The following is a 26,349-nucleotide window of genomic DNA, read 5'->3' on the forward strand; positions in this document are numbered from 1 at the left end:
CCTCTTTGCTCCTCTACTCGCATTTCTCTTCTAATGTTTTTCTCATATCTGCTCTCCTCTTCCCAATTTTTCCTCCTTTCACTCTCATTCTCTCCTTCCTTCTCTTCTCTCTTCTCTCTTCAATCTCATCTCATCTCATCTGATCTCATAGCTGCTACTTTCCTTATTTTCCCTTCTCCAAGCATTTCTCATCTCCTCTCATGTCTTGTCTTGTCTCATCAGAGGAGTTTACAGTGAAAGAAGCTTTGAGCCAATTTGGACGTGAAGCTTTTCTGATGGAGTCCATCATCCAAAGCTGTGAGTAAACATGAGCGCATGACCACCATCTCTCTCTCTCTCTCTCTCTCTCTCTCTCTCTCTCTCTCTCTCTCTCTCTCTCTCTCTCTCTCTCTCTCTCTCTCTCTCTCTCTCTCTCTCTCTCTCTCCTCATTGGTTGTCTGCTGTAGGGGCCGCTGGTAAATAATGTCTGGTGAGAACAGCGTGCCCGCGAGCAGGGTGAGAGTCGGACCACAGCGCACTCCTGGGGCTCCATCAGTCTATCTATTCTTCCCCCGTTCTCTCTCCTTTCCTCTTTATTTCATTCCTGTCTTTTTCCTCGGCCTGACACATACACAATTCACGTGACACCTGCCTTTCCATCTGCTTCACAGGCACACACTATAGGCTCTTCCCACACACACACACACACACACACACACACACACACACACACACACACACACACACACACACACACACACACACACACACAGTCTGGTTCACTATCTTTGTGGGGACTCTCCATAGACTTAATAGTTTTTATACTGTACATACTGTATATTCTCTACCATTACACTAACCCTATCCCTAAACCTACCCATCACCCAACTTTTTGCATTTTTACATTTTCACAAAAAAAAAACAAAAAAAAAAACATTCTATATGATTTATAAGCTTTTTTCCTCACAGGGTCCTCAATTTAGAGTCCCCACATTGACACGAGTCCCCATGAGTCTGTGTGCATTCAGGTTGAAGTCCCCACCGGGATAGAAAAACACGCACACACATACACACACACACACACACACACACACATACACACACACGTACACACACACACACACATGCACACACACACACATGCACACACACAAACTAACACGTACATAATTGGCCAGATTCAGAAAGGAAGAATCAGCTCAGAGTGAATTTGAATTGAATTGGAATGACAGGAAGAGAAATTCACTAAATTGTAATTCAAATATATTCAAGTTGCACAACAGGACTGTTTTGCAACAATTTGTAAGTTATTACATGAATAATTTTGAGTAATTATGCCTGTTTATTCTCTGATATATTAGAATAATTTTTTTCTCATCTGATTAGACATACAGTAGTATATAGTTATATAGACTGCCGGATTAAGTTCAATAGTCAGAATTTTCCCATACAAATGCATTATATTAATCAAACTTGATGGTAAAGACATTTAAAATGTTACAATCTTAAAAAGAAATTTAAACAAATGCTGTTCTTTTGAATTTTATATTCTTCAAAGAATCCTAAAAAATGTATTACCGTTTCGCGTTTTCCAAAAAAAAATTAACAGCTGTTTTCAACATTAATAATTATAAGAAATGTGTCTTGATTTCTGAAGGATCATGTGACACTGAAGACTGGAATAATGACGTGTATCAGATTGCTTTTTTCAAGTAACTAGTAAAAGTTACTGACACTACTTTTAAATTAACAACAAATTATCTGAGTTGCTTTTTCAAATAAGTAATGCAAGTGACTTTGTTTTTCCATGTATCGACTGACAGCTCTCCTGTCCTCCTGTTGAGAGAAATCAGGAGTAAGTGCAGAGGCGTTGTGTGCACTGTGTGAACACGATAGTTATTGTAGTTCAAGGGTAAATTTGAGCATTTACTCTGTTTACTCATTTACAAATACTCTGTAAGTAAAAACAGTAAAATGCTAACTAAATCAAAATATTACACAAACCTGCAATAATTATAATTCATTAAATTACACAAATATACTTTATGCATTTAATCTCACTTTATTAAACAATGTATTTGCTGCCGACCCTCAATGATCCAATACAACCATTAATAAGCAAAAAGGACTTTAGATAAACATCCCATTTGTGTTTCATATTTAGTTTTTATTACTGAAGTAAGAGTGTTGAACTTTCTTCTCCTGCATCCTATTCTTCTGGAATCCAGAATGGCAGCGCAGCTGAAAGGTTTGTTTGAGCTGTGCTCTCTACTTTACAGGCGTGAATTTGCATTTCCTTCAGCCTGAGGCTTATTCATTTCACTTTCAGTGTGAAAAGGCCTGTGATAGCCTTTAATTTGCCAAAAATATAACTCTTTTTGTTAATAAAAGCAAACAAGCAAGCCTGGCCCAGGTTAGAAAAAGTAATGCAAAAGTAGTGCAACATTACGTTCCATAAAAAGTAACTTTTTTTTTTTAGGCTGTAACACAATATTGTAATGCATTGCTTCTAAAACTTCCTTCAGTTCAAATTTGAATTGCATGTCTGCAACCTGTTTCCTAAATCAATTCAAATGCAATTCAAATTCAGGAATTTAAAAGGCATTTTTGATTTATTTTTGATGCACACCTGCACTTCCATCTGCTTTCAGAAACACACACACACACACACACACACACACACACACACACACACACACACACACACACACACACACACACACACACACACACACACACTGATCTCCTCAGTCTCTGCAGTGGGTTGATTAATGTTAGCTGGCTTTGCTCATGAACTTTCAGCGCCTCCAAAGTGCTAATAACAGTGTGTGTGTGTGTGCACTGCTCCAGTTCAGAGCCAGTCACTGAATTGATTTGCTCATTTATTTAAGGCAATATGAGCAAATTTGTCCAATAAGGCAGAGGGAACAGACCTTTTTCTGTTTGTGCTGGATCCACATCCCGTAATTACTGTTTCACTGTGCGAGATGGACTCCAGGAATCTGGGAAGCAGACAGTATTATGCCAATCAAATCGCTATAAAAGAACATTGAGGTTGATTTATAGCTGAGCCGGCTGACCATGACTGTACATGTGCCGTATATATTCACACGGGATCAGATCCCATTAAAGAAGCTCAAGTATATGACATTCATTAGATGACAGGACTCATGAAATGCTCAGAAACATCATCTGTTGGTAATATGTGACGACATCTGGGCTGCTTATGAACTTTGTTGTTTGTGACGTTGTTATTTTCTTACATCCAAACGTTATTGCAGGGTGTGCAATGTTGTGTGTCCTCTAATAGTGGTCTGTGAGGAGACCTGCAAAGAATTCTGGGAGATGTTTAGGACAAATGAAGATGTTGCAAAGGTGACCTGCCGTGTGGTCAATGGTAACTTTACACTGAAAGCCACAAATAAATGGATTTCATATAAAGCCAGGCTATGAAAGACCTTAATTTCAGCCGTCAGGTGTTTGATTTCCACGCTGGAGAATCCGTGCTTGTGCTGGGAAGGATTTTCTTTGCTGCCTTTCAGAGCAGCTTTGCTTTAAACCAGCTAACACGGTAACACTTTATAATAAGGCTCATTAGTTAACATTAATGTATTAACTAATGTTAACTAGATTTTAATAAAGTGTTAGTAAATGTTGCAATGAACATTGACAAAGATTAATAAATGCTGTATACTTGCAGTTCATTGTTAGTTCATGTTAACTAATGTTAACTATCAAGCTTTATTTTGTAAAGTGTTACCGTTTTTTCTTCACGATTTTACAGGAAAATCTCATGAAACTGGTCTAGAACATGTTCTTCTTATATTTTAAACCAAAAGCATATTGTTTTGCTTTGTAACATTATTTTCATGACAGATTTCTAAGATTTTCACGTTTCTAGAATGAAATTTTCTTCTAGAATGATCATTTTTATCAAGCTCGTATATTTAAGTTCAGTAATTTCACTTAAATGGCAATGAAAATTACCTATTAATTGTCATTTAAGTGAAATTACTGAACTTAAATATACGAGCTTGATAAAAATGACCATTCTAGAAGAAATTTTCAGATGGCGCTTAGAGGCTTTTGCATCTGAACTCTTCAAATGTACAAAAGTAATGGGAAAAAATGATGAGTAATGATGCTGAAAATTCAGGAATAAATTACGTTTTAAAATATATTAAAATAAATAATAATTATTATAAATTGTTCACTGTTTACAGTATGTTAGATCAAATTAAATGCAGCTTTTTCAAAACCATTAAAGAATCGTTTGAATGGCAGTACTGTAATGTGAATTTAGGGGAAGATGTGTTAATTGTCATGAAAATAAAATAATGCCTAAACAAAACCAAGTAAAACCCTCGTCATACATACCTATATCTATCTGTTCTCACAGAAAGAAAAAACAAGAGAAAATGGCAGTGAGAGGGAGGGAGATTGACAAGAGACGAAACCTGCCTTCCATCAGCCTCTAATTGGAGTGAAGGTAAGCTTGATTCTGGATGGCAGAACAAGTGATCTAATAAGAGAATGTGTCCCGGCTAATAAACGACGCCTTTAGAGGTATTATGAAACACAGAAGAATCCCAGTGATCTTAATGCTGCAAGAGAAGCAGGAAACACTCGTGCCAATTAATGCTGTTTCTCCATGCCGCTCTGTCCACATCCCCCATTACTGCTGTTTTCGGACACAGAGGCCCAAACCCCTCGTTAAGGGCCAGAAGTGTTCAGCCCACCAGCAGAGGCACAGCTCAGCACACGACGTGTGTGTCGACCGCCAGCAATTAGCAAAGGTGTGGAGACGGGACTTTGGGCCATTACAATGCAAGGGCCGGAGCGGACCTGATCATGGCTGCACAGCGCAGACAGTCTTTGTTAACCCTGGAGGTCAAACTTGCTTCACTTTAGCTAGTATAAGACAGTGTTTGTGTGACTCAAATCAGCACCATGGACAGAGCTCTCACTCACATGAGCAGGAAGTGCAGGGGTGTTGTTAACCTGAGTCATTTTGTAGACTGAATGAATTGCATAATACAAAATGCAACATTTCATGACAAAATGTAGTTAAACTTTAAAGGCATAGTTCACCCAAAAATTTTAATTGTCATCATTTTCTCATGTTGTTCCAAACCTGTATGCGTTTCTTTCTTCTGTTGAACACAAAAGATGATATTTTGAAGAGTAAGTAATGACAAAATGTTCATTTTTGTGGCGAACTATCCCTTTAATGAAGAGACAGAAAGACAAAGGTCAGTTGCATAGTATCGGTGGAGTTGTAAAGTCAGCAGTTTCGTGCACAAGTTTCTTGCATTTCTTACATCTAACAATTAATGTATTTATGGTCCACAAAATGCACATTTCATAGATGGTATATGCATTTTTATGGACTTTTCTTAGTGTCAGTGTAAAAAATTATATGATCAATAAGTCATGGCAATGTTTTTCCATTACTTTAGCCCATCAAAATAATTTAACCAAATTTCAACACCACTTTTGAAGTTATACAAGATTCAAACAGGCAAAATTTTAAAATATGAGTTGAAATAACTTGCCAATTTGATTATAGTTAAAAAATTAAGGAAGCAAGTTGCGTAACGTAAAGGGTTAGTTCACCCAAAAATGAAAATTCTGTCATTAATAACCTTCGTTCATCTTCAGAACACAAATGAAGATCTTTTTAATGAAATCTGAGAGATTTCTGTCTCTCCATTGACAGCTACGCAACTACCACTTTGATGCTTCAAAAAATTCATCGTAAAATTAATTCATATGCATTGAGCGGTTTAGTCCAAATTTTCTGAAGAGACTCGATCGCTTTATGATGAACAGATTGAATTTAGGCTTTTATTTACATATAATCAACTTTCACATCCGTTGTGGCTAACCATTTAAGTTGAATCAGGGAGATTTTTTACAGCGTGCGGGGCCAAAAATCTGAAACTTTGGGGCCCCCAAACATTATTAACCCTCCTCAGAGTATGTGTGAATAAGTGTGCGCTTTCCCTCTGTAATGCAGGCAGTGATGAATCTCTTGACATGCTTCAGACGATGACGCGCAGCACCGTTGCGGCCTTAATTTGTCTGCGAGGACGTGTGAACATCCCGGGGCCGCTGTTGTTGTGTCTGTGATGGCCTATCAGTCCTCCTGCTTATCTACAGTTCTACCGCGGAGAAAAGAATCAGTCATTTACATCCTCCGGGCCGATATCAGAGGGGTAATGAATGGCTTTAGTCCCATAAACTGTGTCTCTCTCCCTCTCGTCTCTGTGTGGAGTAAATTAGTATCAGCCTCGGCACACTGTGTCTCGGTGTAAAAGCGTCTCTCTGGCGCTTTTCCTGTTATTTGCCGGACAGGCGTCTGTGATTTCATTAACACCACTTGTCAGCCAAACACAATGGGGTTCCCACCTGGCAGCATTTTAGCACGGACACAAATAAACGTGCTCATTCACGCGCTCTACTGTATGACAAACACAAAGAGCATGCTGCCCTTCGCGCGGCGCCGCACAATAATGTACAATTTGTTTAATGTCCCTCCTGTTTCAAGACAGCGAGTGACGCGTGTTATTTGTGTTCGCCGCAGACAACACAATGGGGGAATGTATCCGCGTGCCAGGCTCCGTTCTAAAGGGCTGCCTTCCAATTGATTAGGCGGCTTGTGAAACAAACCCGCTAGAGAACGGCAACATGCCACTGGTGAGTGTTGGGAACGTTGCCAGAGTCGGCGGGCGAATCAACGTTCTGCCAGTGCTACGGTGGCAGCTGTGAATGGAGAATATGTCAACTTCTTGGTTAAAGCCGCAAATCCCAGAGTCTGAGAAACTGCCAGACGTGCTGCTTTAGTGTCTTTGAATTTGGTCGTCATGAATTTGCCCAGTGAGAAAAACATATCCCATTCTCTACCCCCAACCCTAACCATAACTTATCCCTAAAATAGGAGGAAATGTGAATAACATTGATGTAGATGCACCTAACCCTGGCTGTAAGCATAAACTTTGACATATACTGTAAACTTAAAGGGATGGTTCGGAGTAAAATCAACCTAGGGTCCTTTGCACCATGACCTCGAGCCAAACACCCCCCCCAGAAGCCTTTTTCCCCTTGGTTGAACATTATTAAAGTTAGAGCTTATTTAGAGATATCAGCCGAATGATTTAGTGCAGGCGCTAATGGATCCAAGGATGTATCTCGTAAATGACCCCACTAATAATGCCCAGAATGGTACCAAACTTCTACAGTTGTACAAATAGGTTCTGTACTCATAAAACGAGGCATTGGAAAGTTTGTAAGTACATCAGGAGTTTATTTAAATAACACTTGCCTGACGGCTCATGCTACCGCTAACCCGGACGTCGACGTCACTTCAGTGGTTTGGGAAAAGCCCGTAAAAGTCCTAGCAGAAAGCGATGCATAAGGATGTAGTGTAACGACGAATTATTATTTTTTTCCGAAGTGTTAACAAACTTTTGTTAACTAATAATTGTTGCAAACTGGTACTACCAACAAAATATTAGTGCATTCCTGGAACTGGGCATCGTTACACTACATCCTTACTTATGCATCGCTTAGTGGGGTAATTTACGAGATACATCCTTGGATCCATTAGCGCCTGCACTAAGCCATCCGGCTGATTTCTCTAAATAAGCTCTAACTTTAATAATGTTCAACCAAGGGAAAAAAGGCTTCTGGGGGGGGGGGGGGGGGTGTTTGGCTCGATGTCATGGTGCAAAGGACCCTAGGTTGATTTTACTCTGAACCATCCCTTTAAATCTGATTGATTGATTGATTGATTGGAATGTTGTTCCGGGATCAGAAAGTTGTTGTACGTGGTGAAACTCCAGGAACATGTTGTAGTTCTGCTGTTCGGTTTATGGTTTAGGATGGGAGTGAGCACTTTGGGTAATTTTGTGGTCAGGGAGTCTATTAAAGAATTAGTTGAAAAGTAAGCTCATCAGGAAATGACATGCATGTCAAATTCTATGTGTACCATAAATGTTTAGCTTTTTTCAAAAACATCAGAGCACCAATAATCAACATGTCCTTTGGGAATAGATTGCACTGATAAAAGCATCACATTTTAATGCTTATCCAAAGCTTACATACAATATAAGTAGATGGCCTCTATTAAGGTAATGCATTACCATTGCATTTTTATCATTTTAAATGTTCTAGCCAGACAACCAAGGCCTTATCCATGTCTTGAATTGGCCTTTTTATTTAAAGGAATTTAATAATTAAAGGATCAAAAGTGATTTAAGGGAATAAAGAAAAAGAAATAAGAATGGTAAAAGAAGTTCTACGTAGGTCTAATTGTAGTTATGAAGTAAATCATATTTAATTTTAAAATATGCACACATTCACGCTTATTTGTATGTCTAATATGTCAGTAGTTTGAAACGTGTCTTGTCTCGTTAAATTTGGTTATGAGTTACACGAATCATGTAAATAATAGCGTATTTTCAATTCAGAATGGGAAAAAAAAGGAATGGATATTACTGTCGGTCGTTTAACATTTCTATCATAAAACAGTTGTCAAATATTAAACATTTAACTATCATCTTACCACGCACTCTTTCACTGTTAAAACTAAAGCGTCACACCTGTTCTTGTTCCTCCTTGTAGTTATAAGGAAGAACTAATCACTGGATTAGTGGTTAGTGGCATCAAATCTATGAAAAGTTTTCAGAGTTTTATTTAAGACTTTTAGTAGAAATTAAACTCATTATCCATGAGTAGGACTGTATATTGTGAATTTTTTTTGCATTATGTTTGTGGAATAATCAGCACTTCTTATTTTTGAATATACATACATATGTTTCTCATTATCACTGTATTTGTTTTCATCCAGTAGTGGCCGACCACTGATGTACAGTTGCATGAATGATTGGTATTTCCCTAAACGGCGTGCACAAATCTCCTCTCATCCAAGTGGACGATGCTTGGCCAGAAAAAGCTGCGATATGGACCAGACGTTTTGCCGTAAGTGTGCATAAGGCTAGTATTTAGCAGACACCTTTTCGCCACAAAGAAATTCTAAGGGATTTTTCTAGGAAATACCCCCAAGGGCAACCTGGGGTTAAGTGCCTTGCTGGAAGGGGATGATGGTGGGAGAACTGGACTTTGCTCATAGGAAACCCATTTACATTGTGGGTCACTTCTACATGGAATTGAACCTGCAGCCTTTGCATTTGCTGACTAGATCCTTAATGGTTACAACTGGGCCCACACAGAATCTGCACCACAGAAAAGCTCTACATCACTGAAAAAAAAAAATTATTGGTTTAACTTAAAGGGATAGTTCACCCATAAATGAAAATTCTGTCATTAATTACTCACCATCATGTCGGTCCAAACCTGTAAGACTTTCGTTCATAATAAAATCTGAGAGATTTCTGTCCCTCCATTGACAGCTACGCAACTACCTCTTTCAAGCCCCAAAAATGTAGTAAAGACATCATTAAAGTAATCCATGTGTGACTCCAGTGGTTTAACCTCAATTTTATAAAGACTTTATTTGTACACTACTTTATTTACAAAATATTAATCTGCAATGCTCCTTCACGGTAGCACCACGACACATGTGTGTTATGTTGATGTGAGAGCAAGGCGTTGGAGATTGAAAGTGTCAGTTGTATAGCTATCAATGGAGGGACAGAAATCACACAGATTTCATCAAAAAGATCTTCATTTGAGTTCCGATGAGGAACGAATGTCTTAATTAGTTAATTAAACTTAGAGTAATTAATGACAGAATTTTCATTTTTGGGTGAACTATCCCTTTAAAAAGTGAGTAACCTGGGTGCCTTAATTTTGAGTTCATTGAAAAAAAAAGTTTGAGTTAATGCAAAAAAACAAATCTCTCTCTCTCTCTCTCTCTCTCTCTCTCGCAAAATTTTAAGGCAAGGTTACTTACTAGTTAAATCAATAAATCATTTTACAGTGAGATTGACATGTATATTTATTAAATATTGGACTAATTAGAGTGTGCTTTCTGCGACCAGTAAGATGATAGCACTCATTCTGCAGAATTTTGTAGATTTCTCCCCCAAAATAAATAAATAAATCAGTGCATAATTGCAAAAAAGTCTGTTTTTTCAACCATCTACATCAACTGCAGCATTTTCTCATAGAATAAAGGCAACTATTAGCTCTTTATTGAAGTGATTTTCCTTATGGTAACTAAAAAGGTTTCCAAGACGAGTGAGAACATCTCAGAGCTTTGGTCCGAGCAAAGCAGCATTTGATTATAACCTTTTAAACACAAATCAGTGAGGGCACCCGGCGCCTAGTTATTATTATTGTTTTTCTCCTTTTTTTATCATAGCAATGATATTCATAACGGTGAAGTATTCTGGAATACACTTTCCACATTTCGCTTGAGATTAAGACACTTAGCAATTAACAATCAGTAATCAGTCTGTTTTTACAAATTTTACTTTCTGCAATGATTCTCAGACTACTAATTTAATCACATTTCAAAATCTGTGCCACAGGATGTGATAGAAGTGAATCAGGAAGCACTTAAAATATTGATTGCCAGAATTAGCCCACAGGTCAGCCCAGGGCCAGAAACACAACTCAGGGCTCGGAGAGGGCAGCGGCGCGCCATAATGGGGGCCAGGCACTTCCAGACTACACTCGAGTTTGCAATCTGTGATTAGTGGCCACTTCAAAATGCGTGCATGCTTCGAAGCACAATCTCTCTTTCTCTCGCTCTCCAGCGCTGGCTAGTAAAATAAAAGTTGGTGATTGGATAAACAGCACCAGATTACTGTGCTGGAAAATGAAAACATATGCGCTATTTGCATGTTAATGAGCTGGTGAGGTCTGAGAAATAAATGGCTCTCGAAATGCACAGGCGATAAACAACAACAGCTCGGGTCTGAATAATACACTAAATGACCATGTTGGTTAGAAGGGCTGGGCGATATAGCAGAGAAAAATTATATCTCAGTCATTTTAGATACGTATATCTTGAAATTGGCTGTGAAATGGCTTAAAAGGGTGTTTTTTATTATAAAACTTTCTCAGAAACTTGAAATATAAAAAACTATAAATATAAAAACAATGTATATGTGCATATATGTTATTAATAATAATCTTAAAAATTATTATAGTAATATAAATATTTATGGAAAATAAAATACTTTTTTTCTTTCCTGAATGAATTTGAAAGTATAAAGATATTTGCACCCGATATGCAAAGATCTGTTTTTTTTTTATGCCACACAAGGCTTTCTGTGAAAATTTTTAAGTGATGACACAAGCTAACCATTGAATCAGTTTTGAATTGATTAATTGACATGGACAATTTAAATCGATTCTCAAATACGTATGAAACTTGCCCAAAACAATGGCATTTTTAAAGTTGAAAGACAATGTTTTCATTGTTGCATAAATAATTTTGCATAAACTCATATATTGGGAATATTCAGTATCAGACAGATAGATAGATAGATAGATAGATAGATAGATAGTATATACAATAGGGTTTATATAATACATATATAAATATATATATATATATATATATATGTATGTATGTATGTGTGTATATATATATATATATATATATATATATATATATATATATATATATATATATGCATTATTTATCTTTGCTGATATATATATATATATATATATATATATATATATATATATATACATGTATATCAGCAAAGATAAATAATGTATGCATATCACTATTCTGTCCATATAGTAGCCTACACTGTTTATAATGGGAGTAATATGCACATGCATGTGACATATTTATTGTTATAGTTATGCACATCTGCAGTATGCAGACAAACTTACTGAATGTTAAAGCTTCATGTTTCCAATCATTCTGAGAATATCACGCATCAATAAGCCACGCGTGAAATTAATGCACGGCTAAACAAGAGGCGGGTGCGCTTCGGGAATCGCTGTTCAATTAAACGCAAACGAACGGCGTCCAGTGCAAAAGAGAGTATGGACGCGTACACAGAGTGACAACGTCTCTAATTCAGAAGCGCTTCATGCTATACAATTTAGTTAATGCGTTTTCTCTTGCTCTTTAAAACAGTCCTGCATTCAAATGTGCCAGCGTAATCTCTATGACAGAAGTCATTAATTATGGTCGTCAGACGATCCTTGTTTCTTCACAACATCTCTGATTAAAATTTCACACTTTGCAATGATGTGCGATGGAGCCACTAGCTGTGAAATTTCCCAACGCAGTCAATGAGCTTCACTTCGTATCCTTCAGAAATTCATCAAGCAGAAAAAAATGATGACTTACGGCCTGCCACAGTCAAATCAAAGCCCTTAAGTGCTTGAGGAAAAGCTTTATTTACATGCAAATGGTAATATATCTGGAGTTTGTGTTCATTAAAATATTGTGCAAATGAGGGAACAACAAAGCAATAACTTCTCTTCTTATTCATGGGTTCAAATTTCATATTTGGGAAGTTTAATTAAGCAATAGATTACGTTCTGAAGGGAACGTTGGACCTAATGAATCCCGCGAGACTGCCGATAAACACGGCAATAGTATCAAAGCATCCGTCTCTTTAATGGATGGGTAAATTAGGGATGTAAATGCTCTTGGGTGCTTCTTTGCATTGCTCGTGGGAATGTTTACCAGATAAAGATGACACTTACATAACCTGCATTATACGAGGCTTCTTTATTTATTTAACTGTTTGTTTTGAGCTTGTGAATACTATTTTTGGTATGCTAATGAAGGACAAGGACAAATGACACTGAGTTTTGCTATCCTCCTATATGTCACTTAATGAGAATGTATGTTGGGATGTGGCACAATGTGTTAAGATAGAAACTATCTAAAGCTGGCTAGTATCTGTCATCACTCGGGTTAGGGCTTTGTTCAGTGCTGTGTTGTGTACGTGTGCGTTGTGCAAACTTTTTACAGCATTAAAACGAATGCATATACCCTTTAGCATACTTTCAAAAAGAATTCTTATCATGGAAATAATATACTTAAGTGCGAACTGAATGTAATGTTTTCAGACACTTAAAACTGCGTGTTATTTACAATTAAATGAAAATGTATTATTGTTTAAATTTATATTAAATTCAATTTGTTCAGTTAGTGCTTTTGCAATTTCATATGTAATTTCATAATTACCATATTGTGTTAAATATAAATATGGTTGAAGTGTACTGACTGAACGTATTGATATATACTTTAAAGGGATAGTTCACTTTGAAATTAAATTTTGGTATGTTTTAGCTTACCTCAAGGGCATCCAAGATGTAGGTGTCTTTTTTTCCGCAGTAGTTTAAATTTTGATATTTTTAGGTCAAACCGTTCTTGTCTGTCAGTCATTTAATGCAGGTCTGTGGTCACTGTCTCATAGAGCATGCACAGAGTCCAAATTAAAACAATTTCCCATCGTCCAAATTAAACAATTCCCCATCGTAAGTACACATTGATGGCCTAAGACACGAAACGAGCGGTTTGTGTCAGAAAACGAACAGTATTTATATCGTTTTTACCTCTTATACACAGCCACGTCCAAGTGATCTGAGGGCGCGCGCATCCTGGTGTGTGACGTGTATGCAGACTGGTGCATAGATATATACACTAGATGTCGCCTTGGCTACGGCAGTTCATTGGAACGAATGTCTTTAAGGCGACATCTAGTGTATATATATCTATGCACCAGTCTGCATACACGTCACACACCAGGATGCGCCCGCGCCCTCAGATCACTTGGACGTGGCTGTGTATAAGAGGTAAAAACGATATAAATACTGTTCGTTTTCTCACACAAACCGCTCGTTTCGTGTCTTAGGCCATCAATGTGTACTTACGATGGGGAATTGTTTAATTTGGACGATGGGGAATTGTTTTAATTTGGACTTCTCTGTGCATGCTCTTTGAGACAGTGACCACAGACCTGCATGAAATGACTGACAGACAAGAACGGTTTGACCTAAAAATATCAAAATTGAAACTACTGCGGAAAAAAAGACACCTACATCTTGGATTTAAAATTTAATTTCAAAGTGAACTATCCCTTTAATGTCACTTCTATTGATGTCCTGTATTTAAATATATTTGCAATTACTCGTGTGTAATTTTTAGGCTGCCGTTTATTATATATCAGCTTTAAATGTTATCAAATAACACACTAAAGTTAAAAATTATACATCAAAATAAGTGTACTTCTTTAAAGCACGCCTATTTATTTTTATTATATTTTTATTATTTATTATTAAAACATGATTTAAAATATTAAAATATTTTATTTCTGCAAGTACAGTTCTTTGAAAAATAGTTTTAAGATTTGAAGTACACTATGGCCTGGTTTCACAGACAGGGTTTAGATTAAGCCAGGATTAGGCCTTAGTTCAATTAGGACATTTAAGTAGCTTTTATAAACATGCCATTAAAAAAAAAACATTACTGGTGTGCATCTTGACACAAAACAATGACACTGACATATTTTAAGATGTCAGTGCAAGTTGCTTTCAGTTAAAACAGCTCAAACATGCATATTACTCTCTCTGGACTAGATTTAAGCCTTTACAGTATCTCTGAAACTGTTGGTATAAGTTCACATTCAATACATTTCAGCACGCTTCCCCCCTATATCTATCTATATATATTATATATATCTGTATATATTTACTTGAGGGGTTACAAACGGATTTTTTGTATTATTTTACAATGTTGCCTAGAGTGGATTTATAATGTTAGTATGGTTTTTACATCAAAAATTGTCATAATTTAGAAATAAAAGGCTATTTTGTACCCTGATTTTACCCCTCTGATTTGAACGCTCTGTTTAAAGGGGCGTGTCTGCTGTGAGAAACGCCCACTGCTGTGATTGGCTGACATCTTTGCATATGAAATAAGTGTTACAAGTGGAACTCTCTCAAAAACTATTATTATCTTTTTGATATATTAGATGTGGAGATGAACTAATCATGAAAAGTGTGGATTATAGCATTATATTTAGTTCTACTCCTGTCGCAAAGGTTGCTGCGTTTTAGCCGATGATGACAGACATGTCTGTTGAGTGTTTGAATGCAATGATCTCGTCATTTCAACTCGATTTCTGCACTCTCACGAATGCTTTCATCATAACGAACAGTGCAAACACGATGTAAATAAGAGATTGATTGTGCAGTGTAGACAGCATCATTTATTATAATGGCGAGAGTCCAGAACTCAGTCACTGATAAACTCGCGCTGTGTGATTGACAGCTCCAGCGAATATACTGTAAAGGGAGCGTTCTTTGATCGCTTTCTATGTATAATTTAAATAACAGATTATTTTTACATTCTACTAAGAGAAACAATGTGAAGTTGATCGTTTAGTCACTGATGCGTAAACAGCAATAAACGATTTTGAGACAAGGAATGTCTGACTGTACATTAACACGGTTTCTTACTGTCAGTCCATATCTATCCATACCATACCATACCTGCACTGAAATGTAATTACGACTGACTTACCAAAGAATCCACAGTGAAATGCACCGAACAAACAAATAATGCTCTACTGAGACATTCACATAGATGAAAATAAATAAGCACTTTCCTAGCATTCGGATCCTTTGGAAGGTAATGTTATTGTTAGTCCAGTGATCCTGTATCTCTCTTCTCATCTCACTGACGCTCCAGTGGGCGGGGCTAAAGACGTGATGATGTAGAAGTAGGCGTTGATCTTTCATCGCACTATTACGTCATAATGTGACCAAATCTGAGTCATTTTCGGAGATTGGTTTCAATAAAAGCTGGTTTTGGACTAACAAGGAAGTTTTGAGTTCTGAAACTTACAGGATGTTTTTATAGTACAGTGACCTCTTACATGTCAAAACATCAAGGAAAATTAGTTTTCTCAATTCAAAAAAGTACATAAAAGTAGTTTCTATACTGTGTGTGATTTGAAAACTTTTCTATCCATCACATTCACCATCTAAATTCATGAATAAAAACATTTTAAGTCGATTCTCACTGTAAATAATGCAACTTTTTCCTCTTTTAAAAACCCCAGGCCTGAGGATTGCGGGAATCTGGCTTTCCATCTTCACTTTTACCAGCCGGCAGAACAATGAAGTCCACACCTCTGTTTGAATCCATCCTGCAATTTCTGAAACAGTGGAGTCAGTGAACCCTGCTAGACCGCGTGATGGAACTGTGCGATACGTGCCTTTGGTGTGGAGCTCTCATTCGTGAGCATTGTTTATCTCTGTAAGGCCCAGTTGATTGCACGGCTCCCCGAGACTCGGCGGCCCCCGCTGCGCTCAGCGGTGTGAAGACGTCGAGGCCAGTTGAGTGGTGGTCAGTAGCTGTCAATCACAATGCCAGGGATCAGGTACTTTCCATCATTCTGAAGCCCTGTGTTAGATTCTAGGCTCTTCTCTCTCTCATCTGGTGTTTGAGACGATATGGTTGAACTGCTCCTAATGGATTTGGCTGAGGGCTTGATTTTTCACTAGACTTCCTCATATGTTTGGACTACAGTGTGTTTTGACATTCCACTCTCATTCAAATTTCACATTTCAACACATTCGTCAACGCACACGAATAATTTTTTCACCTTAACGCATTGAAAATATTTAATCCATTGCATCCATTTAATCCAGCATCCATTTTTTCACATCATTCTTTGGCTAGCGTCACATTATATTTGATCACACTTGTATTCATGCAAATGCTTTAAATGCATTCAAGCATGATAAGACAGAAAAGTGCAGTACTGGCGAATCTCCTGTCTGTGTGACACACACACACACACGCGACTCGTGCGCACAGAGCGCTGTTTCGGATAACGCTTGAACGGACAAAAACACACAAAATTATGTACAATTATTTTGTTGAGTATCCTTGCAAGCACAGTCTTATGAGTTAAATTAAGTCTTAAATGACTGTTCAGATCCATGTCATGTGTGTCAGGTCTTAAACTGACAGCAGCCTAATAAACCTGTGACTGTCTGTCATTAATGTTAATCAAAGAACAAAAGAAAAAGAGAAAATCACTCACTGCTCTTGACTGAATAACTTTTGTAGCTTTAATAAGGATTAGTCTATATTTAATTATAATTTATGCAGTGAAGACTGTAAAGTGTTTGATAACTTTATTAAATTTCGGTACCCTACCTGTTAGACCTACCTGAAAATCTTAAAGCACTGTTTACTAGGTTACATGGGTAAAAAAACCCGAAACAATCATTTTTGTGCATTTTGACAGGGCACATACAAATCTGAACTGGTCTGACTTAGGCCACTAGAAAAAAATTGAGTCCTGAAATTTGAAGGGAATATGTAAATATGGCATTTAGTACAATGGGTTTATGTGAAGATTGTTTTAAGTGCACTTAAATTAGAAGTTGTTAAAGCCTAATAAATGTAAAAATGCATAGCTTTCAATTATACTGTAATGCTGAATGGCTATAATTAATGGCTAAAATTAAGAGAAAAAAATCGATTTCATAGAGGCATCAGTCGCAGTATTGATATCGGTGATGCCTTCTTTCATAAAAAGATGCCATTAAACAAATATTTAAAATATAGGCAACTGTCTTTGTTGTTTTTATATTAATTTGGAGAATAAATCATCTCTGTGCTATGTATTTTATGACATTAACTTATCAGCATACTAATGGCTAGCTTTATTATCGATTCAAGTTTGTGTATCATGCAGAAGTGTTCCATATCAGTCAGTTATTAGGATTCATGACTGCAGTCGACTCACTAGGTCCAGCAATGCAGTGCAACTTTTGAGAGTCAAGCCGCTAAAAGGGGGCATATGTTTGTTTGATTGAGGATGACAGGTTGTTTTTCTCCATGCGAGCGTTTGAGGTGTCCGTGCTGCTGTATGCAGTGTGTGAAGTAAGAAGTGAGGCAATCTATTCTTTGCCTGCTGTGGCCTCGCAACTGGACCCTTCGAGCCGGTGAAAACTCCCAAACACACACACATCCTCACAAAACACGTTCCCAAACCAGCTACAAACTCATTGATTATTTTATCTATACGGCGATGGGAGCCACTGTTTTTGTTCTTGAAAATGAAGTAAACAGAACGTCTGACAGTAGCGTCGTCCTTTGTGTTTCATTTGCGCTGTGGCCTTTCCGACGCCGTCACTGACCTCTTCCCTCATCTAATTTCCCCCATCACATTCAGATCAGACGGCCAGCGGTCAGCCTCATTAGGGCCAATGTTTTAAATCACCTCTCGCATGGCTCTTCGCTGGCCCGCACCCTGTCTCTCCTGAATCATCAGCATTTAAATTTGGCTCTGGTGATTGCGGTTGCAGGTGGTAATACATTAAGGGACTGAGGCGGTTGGCGGCGCTGGGCTGAAAGCACCTTTTCCTATTTGCGCTAAGTTCGCCTGTGCATTCTCAGGCATGTAGCCTCCTAATTAGGCTGCTAGTTTCGCCTGTTGTCATATTCAGCCGGGGCAATTTGGTCTGTGTTGTACAACTCGCTGATTCTATATCACAACAACAAATCTATAGGTATAAGACGGTGAACTGGTAAATTATGTCACGGGCTGGGGGAATTTCAAGGAGAGACACTGCCTTTATACCAGGCGGGAGGACGCCACGGTTCATTTTAAGCTGAGAGCCAACGGGGACTACTTTAAACCTGCTCTTCAGACTAGAAAACAGACCTTCGGTATAATGCAATGCACTCAAAATGGGAAATGAGATATTACAGAACTGTTAAAGTCACAGAATCAGAAGAAAACAAACACGAAATTACTTTTTAAGGATTCAAGTCACTAAATTCCCATATTGATCAACGTGTAATCCAGTGGTTTACAGAATATATTATTTTGATATTATATAAAATCATGAAATAAATACATATATGTCTTTAATCTGTCTAATTCCTTCCAAGTGACAGATACATTTTTGCCAAAATTGAGTTATTTTAAGCAAAATAATAGTTTGTTTGGATGCAAAGCCATTCACATCACCAGCAAAGGATATGGGAAGTGTCTTCTTTCAAAATTGGATCATTTTACTGTACTAATCTTCATTTTGTTATTTTTATAAAAAAAATACAATGCCTCGCACACCCGAATCATTTGTGTGTGTGTGGGATGAAGAAACCCTTTCAAGCACCGAAATGACAAAATATATTAAATAAATGTAGCCCATACAACTCTGTTTCTCACATAAAATATTTTATGGCTTAAAAAAACTGACCATAATTTAGTAATTCTGTAATTTTATTCACTGAAGAAGACATTTTTTGCACTTAACCAACCACTAAACATCTATGATGGTGAAAGCCATGAATGGATTTGTTCAAAGATTCATTTTTCCACAGTTACTTTAGAAAACATGTCACATGTTTCCCCAAATTGACTCCGAGTGCGGATAAAAAGTCGCCTGACATCCAGCCGAGGGAAAATCCGCTTGAAATGACACCAATCAGTGTGTGTGAGTGTCAGAATCTGCAGTCTTAGAGGAAAGAGAGAGTCTTTGTCCAATAGAGCTCTATCTCGTCCGCCCTCCCGAGGCTCTCTGAGGTGGGGGAAACGGATTACGGGTTTCCCCCAGCACTCGGCCTAAGGCCCATCCAGGCGCCAATCCCTCGGCTCACAGCCCATGGAGCAACCCACCAGGCAGCCAGAGAGCAAAGAGACACTGGGGACTCATCTAATTGTCCATGCTCTCAGCAGCGCTCGAGCAGCTCAGCGCCAAACGCACACTCCCCCCTCGTCTTCCTTCACCGTTCCCAAGGCAGCACCGGTCCTTCTTTCTTTTTCCTCCTCTCCTTCTCTCATTGGATGGGGAGATTTAAAACGAAGAGCTTTTGAGGTTCTTAGGGACCGAGGCCCCCAAGTCCACCTGGAGATTCAGGAGAGAAGTCCAGAAATACTTCAATCAATATGGCTGCCTGCCAGTGCCATAGCAGAATAAGAAGGTCAGAGCTCTCCACACTAGTGCTGCTGTGGCTCTGTGCGCTGCCCAAAGGACAAGCGCTCTCAAGCAGTTTGTATTCATATCTGAGTCTCAGCTTTAATAGAAAAGACACCTCCCCTGATAAATACACAGTCTAAGTTACAAACCAAGCTAACAAATAAACAAAGTAAGTCTTAAAGCAGTAGTCCACCCAAAAATATTTTATACTCTGCCTCATTTTCAATCTTCTTGCATTTTCCCCCATACTTCTTAGACCAAAAAGGAGAAGCCATACCATTAAGTCCCAATCACACCAAGAATGATACTTATAAAGAAGAGAACTACAATGATAACTACATATACATGCTCTGTTTTGTCATCTGTCTGCCGCTTTAAATGGTTGCACCATTGGTTAAAGCAGGATAGATTCTGATTGGCTGGCAATGTTTGTTTGTTTGTTTTAATCACGAAAGGGATTCCAATGATGTTGTTTCTCTGTGTCGTTATCGTTATAGTTGTGGTATGGATTCTCCTATTCTTTTACATTTAGAACGATATTTCAAACTATCTTTATCGCTATCATTACAGTTAATGTCCTTGGTGTGAACGGGCCTCCATATATGCGCTATATTTCAAGTCTTCCGAAGCTGTAGAATAGCTTTGGGCAAGGTATATTCTGAATATTTGCCACATTTGGTTATGCCAATTTGTGTAATGATGTCAAAACCTGGCGTGTAGCATCTTGCCATGATATTTTTGATTTTGAATCTGAACTAAATGCAAATGAAATGTCATTGCTTTGGCAGAGGGCAAGATTACCTTTGAATTTGTATGACTTCTATACAAAGAAACCGGACACTTTCAAGAACCAAAATGACAAAAAGCGCAATAGATGTTAAATAAAAGTAGTCCATAAAACTAGCACTATATTACTTTTGAAGTCTTTTGAAGCCATAAAATGTTTTATATGAGGAACAGACCCTAATTTATGACATTATTTACTGAAAATCTTTCTCTCTGCTACAGTTCTCAATTCTCACTTGCATTCATTAAAACATGCAAAACTTTGCAACAGATTTGAGCCCCCTCAGATTTTTACGCTAAAACAAATTCTAAAAGAACATTTTAAAGGTGTAGTTTATCCTCGAATTGTCCATTACTAATTAATTAGTTTCTGTAAGCCACAAAATACATGGAAGACTGAATTGATGCAAGACTTTATATTTACACTTAAATGTAATAATTTAGCAGATGCTTTTATCCAAAGTGACTTACAAATGAGGAGAGCAATCAAACCAACAATAGGGCAACAATATGCAAGTGCTATGACTAGTCCCATTTAGTCTAGCACAGTTTACATGTAGCAAGTTTTTTTTTTTAAATAGATGTATAGAATAGAAAATGTTTGTATTAATGGGTCAAGTGTTTATGAAAAAGATGCTTCTTCAGCCGTTTCTTGAAAATTGCTAAAGCTCGGGTTGAGTTAGGCAGGTCATTCCACCAACTTGGAACAGTCCAGGTAAATGTCCGTGAAAGTGATTTTGTGCCTCTTTGGGATGGCATCAAAAAGTGCTGTTCACTTGCAGAACGCAAGCTTCAGGAGGGCATATCGGTCTTAAAGGAGAACTCCGGTCAATTTTAACATTGAGCTCATTTTTTTGTAAATTTGCAGTGCTGTCAGTACAGAGAACAACGACAAAAATCGGTGTTGCCTACACCGTGTTATCCTCTTTTAAAAATTTGCACCCTGTTGACTTCAATGGGGCAAGTTTTAAACCTGCTTTTAGCCTCTTTAACATCCTTGATGTGTCATTACAAGTGCACAGGTCATGTGAGTGATTCCTTTAGAGTCAACACGCGGTGAATCTGACTGCAGTAGATGTGCAAGATATGTATAAAAATGATAAAATTTCAGCCAGCGCACATACCTGTATTTACATCCTGTTTTCAGTTGAAGTCCACAGTAGTCGACTGTCGAGTTCACGCGCATGATCGTACGTACTAAACCTATGCGCGTGAACTCGACCATTGACTACTGTGGACTTCAGCTGAAAACAGGATGTAAATACAGGTATGTGCGCTGGCTGAAATTTTATCATTTTTATCCATATCTTTCACATCTACTGCAGTCAGATTCACCGCGTGTTGACTCTGAAGGAATCACTCACAATGGCTGGGCACTTGTAATGACACATCAAGGATGTTAAGAGGCTAAAAGCAGGTTTAAAACTTGCCCCATTGAAGTCAACAGGGTGCAAATTTTAAAAATAGAATAACTCGGTGTAGGCAACACCGATTTTTGTCGTTGTTCTCTGTACTGACAGCACTCCAAATTTACTAAAAAAATTAGCTCAATGTTAAAATTGACCGGAGTTCTCCTTTAATGAATGAATTTTGGTATGGGGTGCAGAGCCAGTGGTTGTTCAATAGACAAACATTAGTGTGGCAATTGGCAGCCAGTGCCATTTTATGAGGAGAGTTATGACGTGTGCTCTCTTTGGTTCATTAAAGACTACTCTTGCTGCAGCATTCTGGATCAGTTGCAGAGGTTTGACAGTGCATGCTGGAAGGCCTGCCAAGAGAGCATTACAATAGTCCAGCCTGGATAGAACAAGAGCTTGTACAAGGAGTTCTGTAGCATGCTCTGATAGGAAAGGTCTGATCTTCCTAATGTTGTATAAGGCAAATCTGCAGGACCAGGCAGTTCTAGAAATGTGGTCTCTGAAGTATAACTTTCCTGGCTGTCCTGGATGTAGTTATGGTTAACGAACCTTGCTGAATGGAGAAGTTGTTATTGGCTGAGACCACAAGCAGTTCTGGCTTTGCAAGGTTGAGTTGAAGGTGGTGGTCCTTTAATCACCAAGAAATGTCTGTCAGGCAGGCCGAGATGCGAGCAGCTACCGTCAGGCAATCTGGCTGGAATGAGAGGTAGAGTTGTGTCATCAGCATAGCAGTGAAAAATCAGCATAGGAAAAACCATGTTTCTGAATGACAGATACTAGTGAAGTCATGTAGATGGAGAAGAGAAGTGGTCCGAGCACTGAGCCCTGAGGCACGCCAGTAGGTAGATGTTGTGAATTAGACACCTCACCTCTCTGAGAGCGCACCTGAGAGTGCGGTTCCTGAGATGCCCTTCGTCATGAGGGTTGACAGGAGCATTTGGTGGTTATCTGCGTCAAAAGCAGCAGATAGATCAAGCAAGATGAGTACTGACGATTTGGAAGCTGCTCTTGCCTGTCTCAGAGCTTCAATATTCATAATATACTTTATATTATTTACAGGAAGTCAATTCCACTGTTTTCCTTGCATGAAAATGCAGGGTGATAAAGTACACCACTAGACTATCATGACTCACTGGCAAAAAATGCCACTGATATCAATGCTGTAAAATGTCATTGGTTTGTGTGTCTTGTGTCCAAGTGTGATAAAAGTGTGTTTGTGTGCATTCTTCAAATTAAATGCATACCATTTTTTCACACAAACCTTTTTCATGGCTTCACAAGAGTTTGCTGGACTACTGTAATGGTGCTTCATTTTTTGGATTGAACAACTGTGAATGTACATGTATCCGTCATATATACGTCATATTGCGGCTTCTGAACAATAGGCAATGGCATTATGAAAAGTTCTGAACTTGTGTGTTTGCGTCATTCAGACGTGATCATCTTAAGAAGCACGATGGGATCCTGAGAATGAGGAGCAAACGTCACCAGTGTGACATCTAGGTGATGCATGGATAAAGGTCTCAACAGCAATGTTTTCCCATATGAGACCGCCCTGATTAGGGTCTCTGATTGATCTCTATTGAAGCATCACCTGACAGACTATCTGCCAACAGGATCCTCTCAGCGAGGGATAAAATGAAGAGACATTTGTCCTGGACATATTACAAATATCACCATGTTTCCTGCTGACTGTCACACGCACACTACCTGGACCGCACGCTGACACGGCTGCACACAGCGGATTGTGTGCAATGATCTGAGACTCGAGTGTGTTGAATAGTCAGAACAGAGGAGCAGCACATATTGTTTCCCGGCGATGCTGCTGGTCTCCTTCCTGTTTTATTTATTGTATCAGAAATAATGCCTGCCAATGAAGAGCTGGGAGGGTCAGGCCAGTGTGGCGTTTTCTCTGTGTGTTTGTTCACTGACGCAGGTTAATGTGGAGAACTGGAGAAACGCTTTTGTGCTTTTTTTTGCATGAATATGAATATCCGTGCGGTGCAATCGGCCAGAAGTATATTAAACCCAGTGAGTGGAAAGAAAGCCACGAGCGCCGTTGTTTTGCACTTTACGCTCCAACATCTTTAAGAACAAGCAGCAGTGCTTCAGGTGTGATGTGTGTGAGTTGCTAATAATGAAATAAAACAATAAAAGGCACTTGAGTCTGTGCGTTAAAGTACTTTTACAATGGGGACGAGCTGCTTATGGAAGCCCTTTTCACCTCAGAGTAAAAACAAATGCTCACTCTTGCAAAAGAAATATTCTTACAATTGCAAGTTCAAATGTAGTTCATCTCTTAACTTAATTTCTCAATTGTGATTTCTTTTCATAATTCTGACATTATATCTTACAATGTAACTTTTCTAAAAGTGCAACTTTATCAATCGCATGATCAGCTCACAATTGCAACTTTAATTTTTACTTTATATCTAACAAAGTGATTGAATTTTTAGAATTGTGACTATCTCACAATTGCAATTTTATATCTCTCACAGTTTTTGTATTAAGCACCAATAAACACAACAGCAGTTGAACCATAGTGCTGTACAAATAAGATAAAACAATGAAAGGAAACAAACAAAAAATAAAAGGAAACAATGCAAAATAAAATCAGCAAGTTTAACATACAAAAGCCAAAGTAAAAAAATAAGATTTCAATTTAGATTTAAACTCATAAACAGATGTTAAGGGGAGACTAATGTGTTTTTCACAATGTGACTTTATATCTCTCAATTGTGATTATATTTCATAATTGCAACTTTATTTTTCATAATTAATGATAAGATGACTTTATCTTACCGTCACGTCTTTGCATCTCACAGTCATGACTTTTTTCTTTTCTTCTGATTATCTTACAATTGCATTTAACTTGATCTCAGCATTAATTCCTGACTTTCCACACTTATTGTCTCATAATTGCAATTTTTTTTTAATCACAATTGGGACTTTGAATTTCACAAAGTGATTTTATTCTCACAAATGCAATTCTATTTATGCAAAAATTGCAACTTTGTTTCCCACGCTTTTTTTTCTTAATATAAACTTTATTTCACAGTAGGATGTTTTATTCTCTGAGATGGAGATGGACTTTCATAAGTGTGTGCTGATGCAATCAGAATTTAGCAAAGATACATTTTTTGATAACTGTTCCTCAACTTTCTTGTGAAATGATCCAAATGACAAACTTCATAATAGATATTTTCCCAACAATACAGGATGAGCGGCCACTTTTGCAAAGTTCTCGAGAGGCCGAGGCTCAACTGGAGGTCGCCTTAAATCCGCTCGCTCGCGCCTTCCCCTCGTTGATCCAGAAGAGATCCCACCGCGTCGGAGCCTCTGAATGGCTGACACCACCCAAATTAGACAACCCTCATCTTCTGGTACAGCTCTTATTGTCAGACTATTGTGAAAAAGAATGAGAGCTAAACTACGCGAGCCTCGCGTGGCCATCACGCCGGAGGCAGTGCAGCGAGAGGACATCTTCACAATACTCGCTAACTGAGCTATGACAGGCTAATTATTGGCCCACTGTTGTAAAATTCTCTCTACATAGGTCACTTGGACAGTGTAATTAAAAATGCATTACAGATTCTTTTTATTGAAGCAATTAAATCAAAAAAGCAAAAAGTAATTAAGCGCCGAGGTAATGATAGTGTTAGTCAACAACGTTTATTTGAGAGATGAGCTGTGTTTGCTCAGCCTCTTAACGCATTTCGCTGTTGTATTTATAGCCGGCGATTTGATGAATGTGTCACGCAAGCCTTCAGTAAGAGCCAATTATGTTGATAATGTCAAATTTTGAGCAAAATTACTTTTATGGCTGTATTGTCATCTAGGAGGTAATTGGAGGAGCGGGCTCTGAGCACGATTCAAATCGTGAAGTGTACTTTAGCGTATTACGCCATTTGAAAATATACTGCCGTTCCATTTGTGCCACCAGGTTTATAATTACATTAAATTGCTTGTCTTATCAGCACTTAAAGAGCCGGGATTATCAGAGTCGGGGCTGTTCCGGCCTTGCCAAATACCTCGCGGGCGTTTGCCCACAGCCCGCGGGAAGAGAGGAAGAAGAAGAAAGAAGATAATATTCTAAGGTTAAAAACCACAATTTCCTCTTTAAAGAGGGTTCTGTGTGGAGGAGTCATCATATTAAAGCGCACAAAGCTTTGGGAGGTAAATCAGTCTGACTTTGAGTGTGGGAGGCATTAACATCCACTTGACTTTGAGTGTGGCTGGATCTTGCTGCCAACGTATACATGAAGCT

At 38.2% G+C, this 26,349-nt stretch overlaps 1 protein-coding gene and 1 long non-coding RNA gene across 2 annotated transcripts in view; both read left to right on the forward strand.

Annotated features, from left to right (window-relative positions):
- The first annotated feature begins 208 nt into the window (after positions 1-208).
- On the forward strand, positions 209-16,954 carry LOC307164837. Its single transcript, XR_013822348.1, has 4 exons — positions 209-297; positions 4,379-4,468; positions 8,831-8,961; positions 16,042-16,954. It is a non-coding gene; the product is annotated as an uncharacterized lncRNA (long non-coding RNA).
- A 2,609-nt stretch (positions 16,955-19,563) lies between these two features.
- The window catches only part of LOC307164738 (uncharacterized protein), a gene marked incomplete at both ends in the record, with an annotated part of 36,501 nt that continues 29,715 nt past the window's right edge, over positions 19,564-26,349 (forward strand). The window contains one exon of the mRNA XM_079881798.1: positions 19,564-19,825. Coding sequence (XP_079737924.1) covers positions 19,564-19,825 — 262 coding nt within the window. The remainder of the gene's footprint in view (positions 19,826-26,349) is intronic.

This window comes from Squalius cephalus, assembly GCF_949319135.1.
Source record: "Squalius cephalus genome assembly, chromosome: 9".
Lineage (NCBI taxonomy): Eukaryota > Metazoa > Chordata > Actinopteri > Cypriniformes > Leuciscidae > Squalius > Squalius cephalus.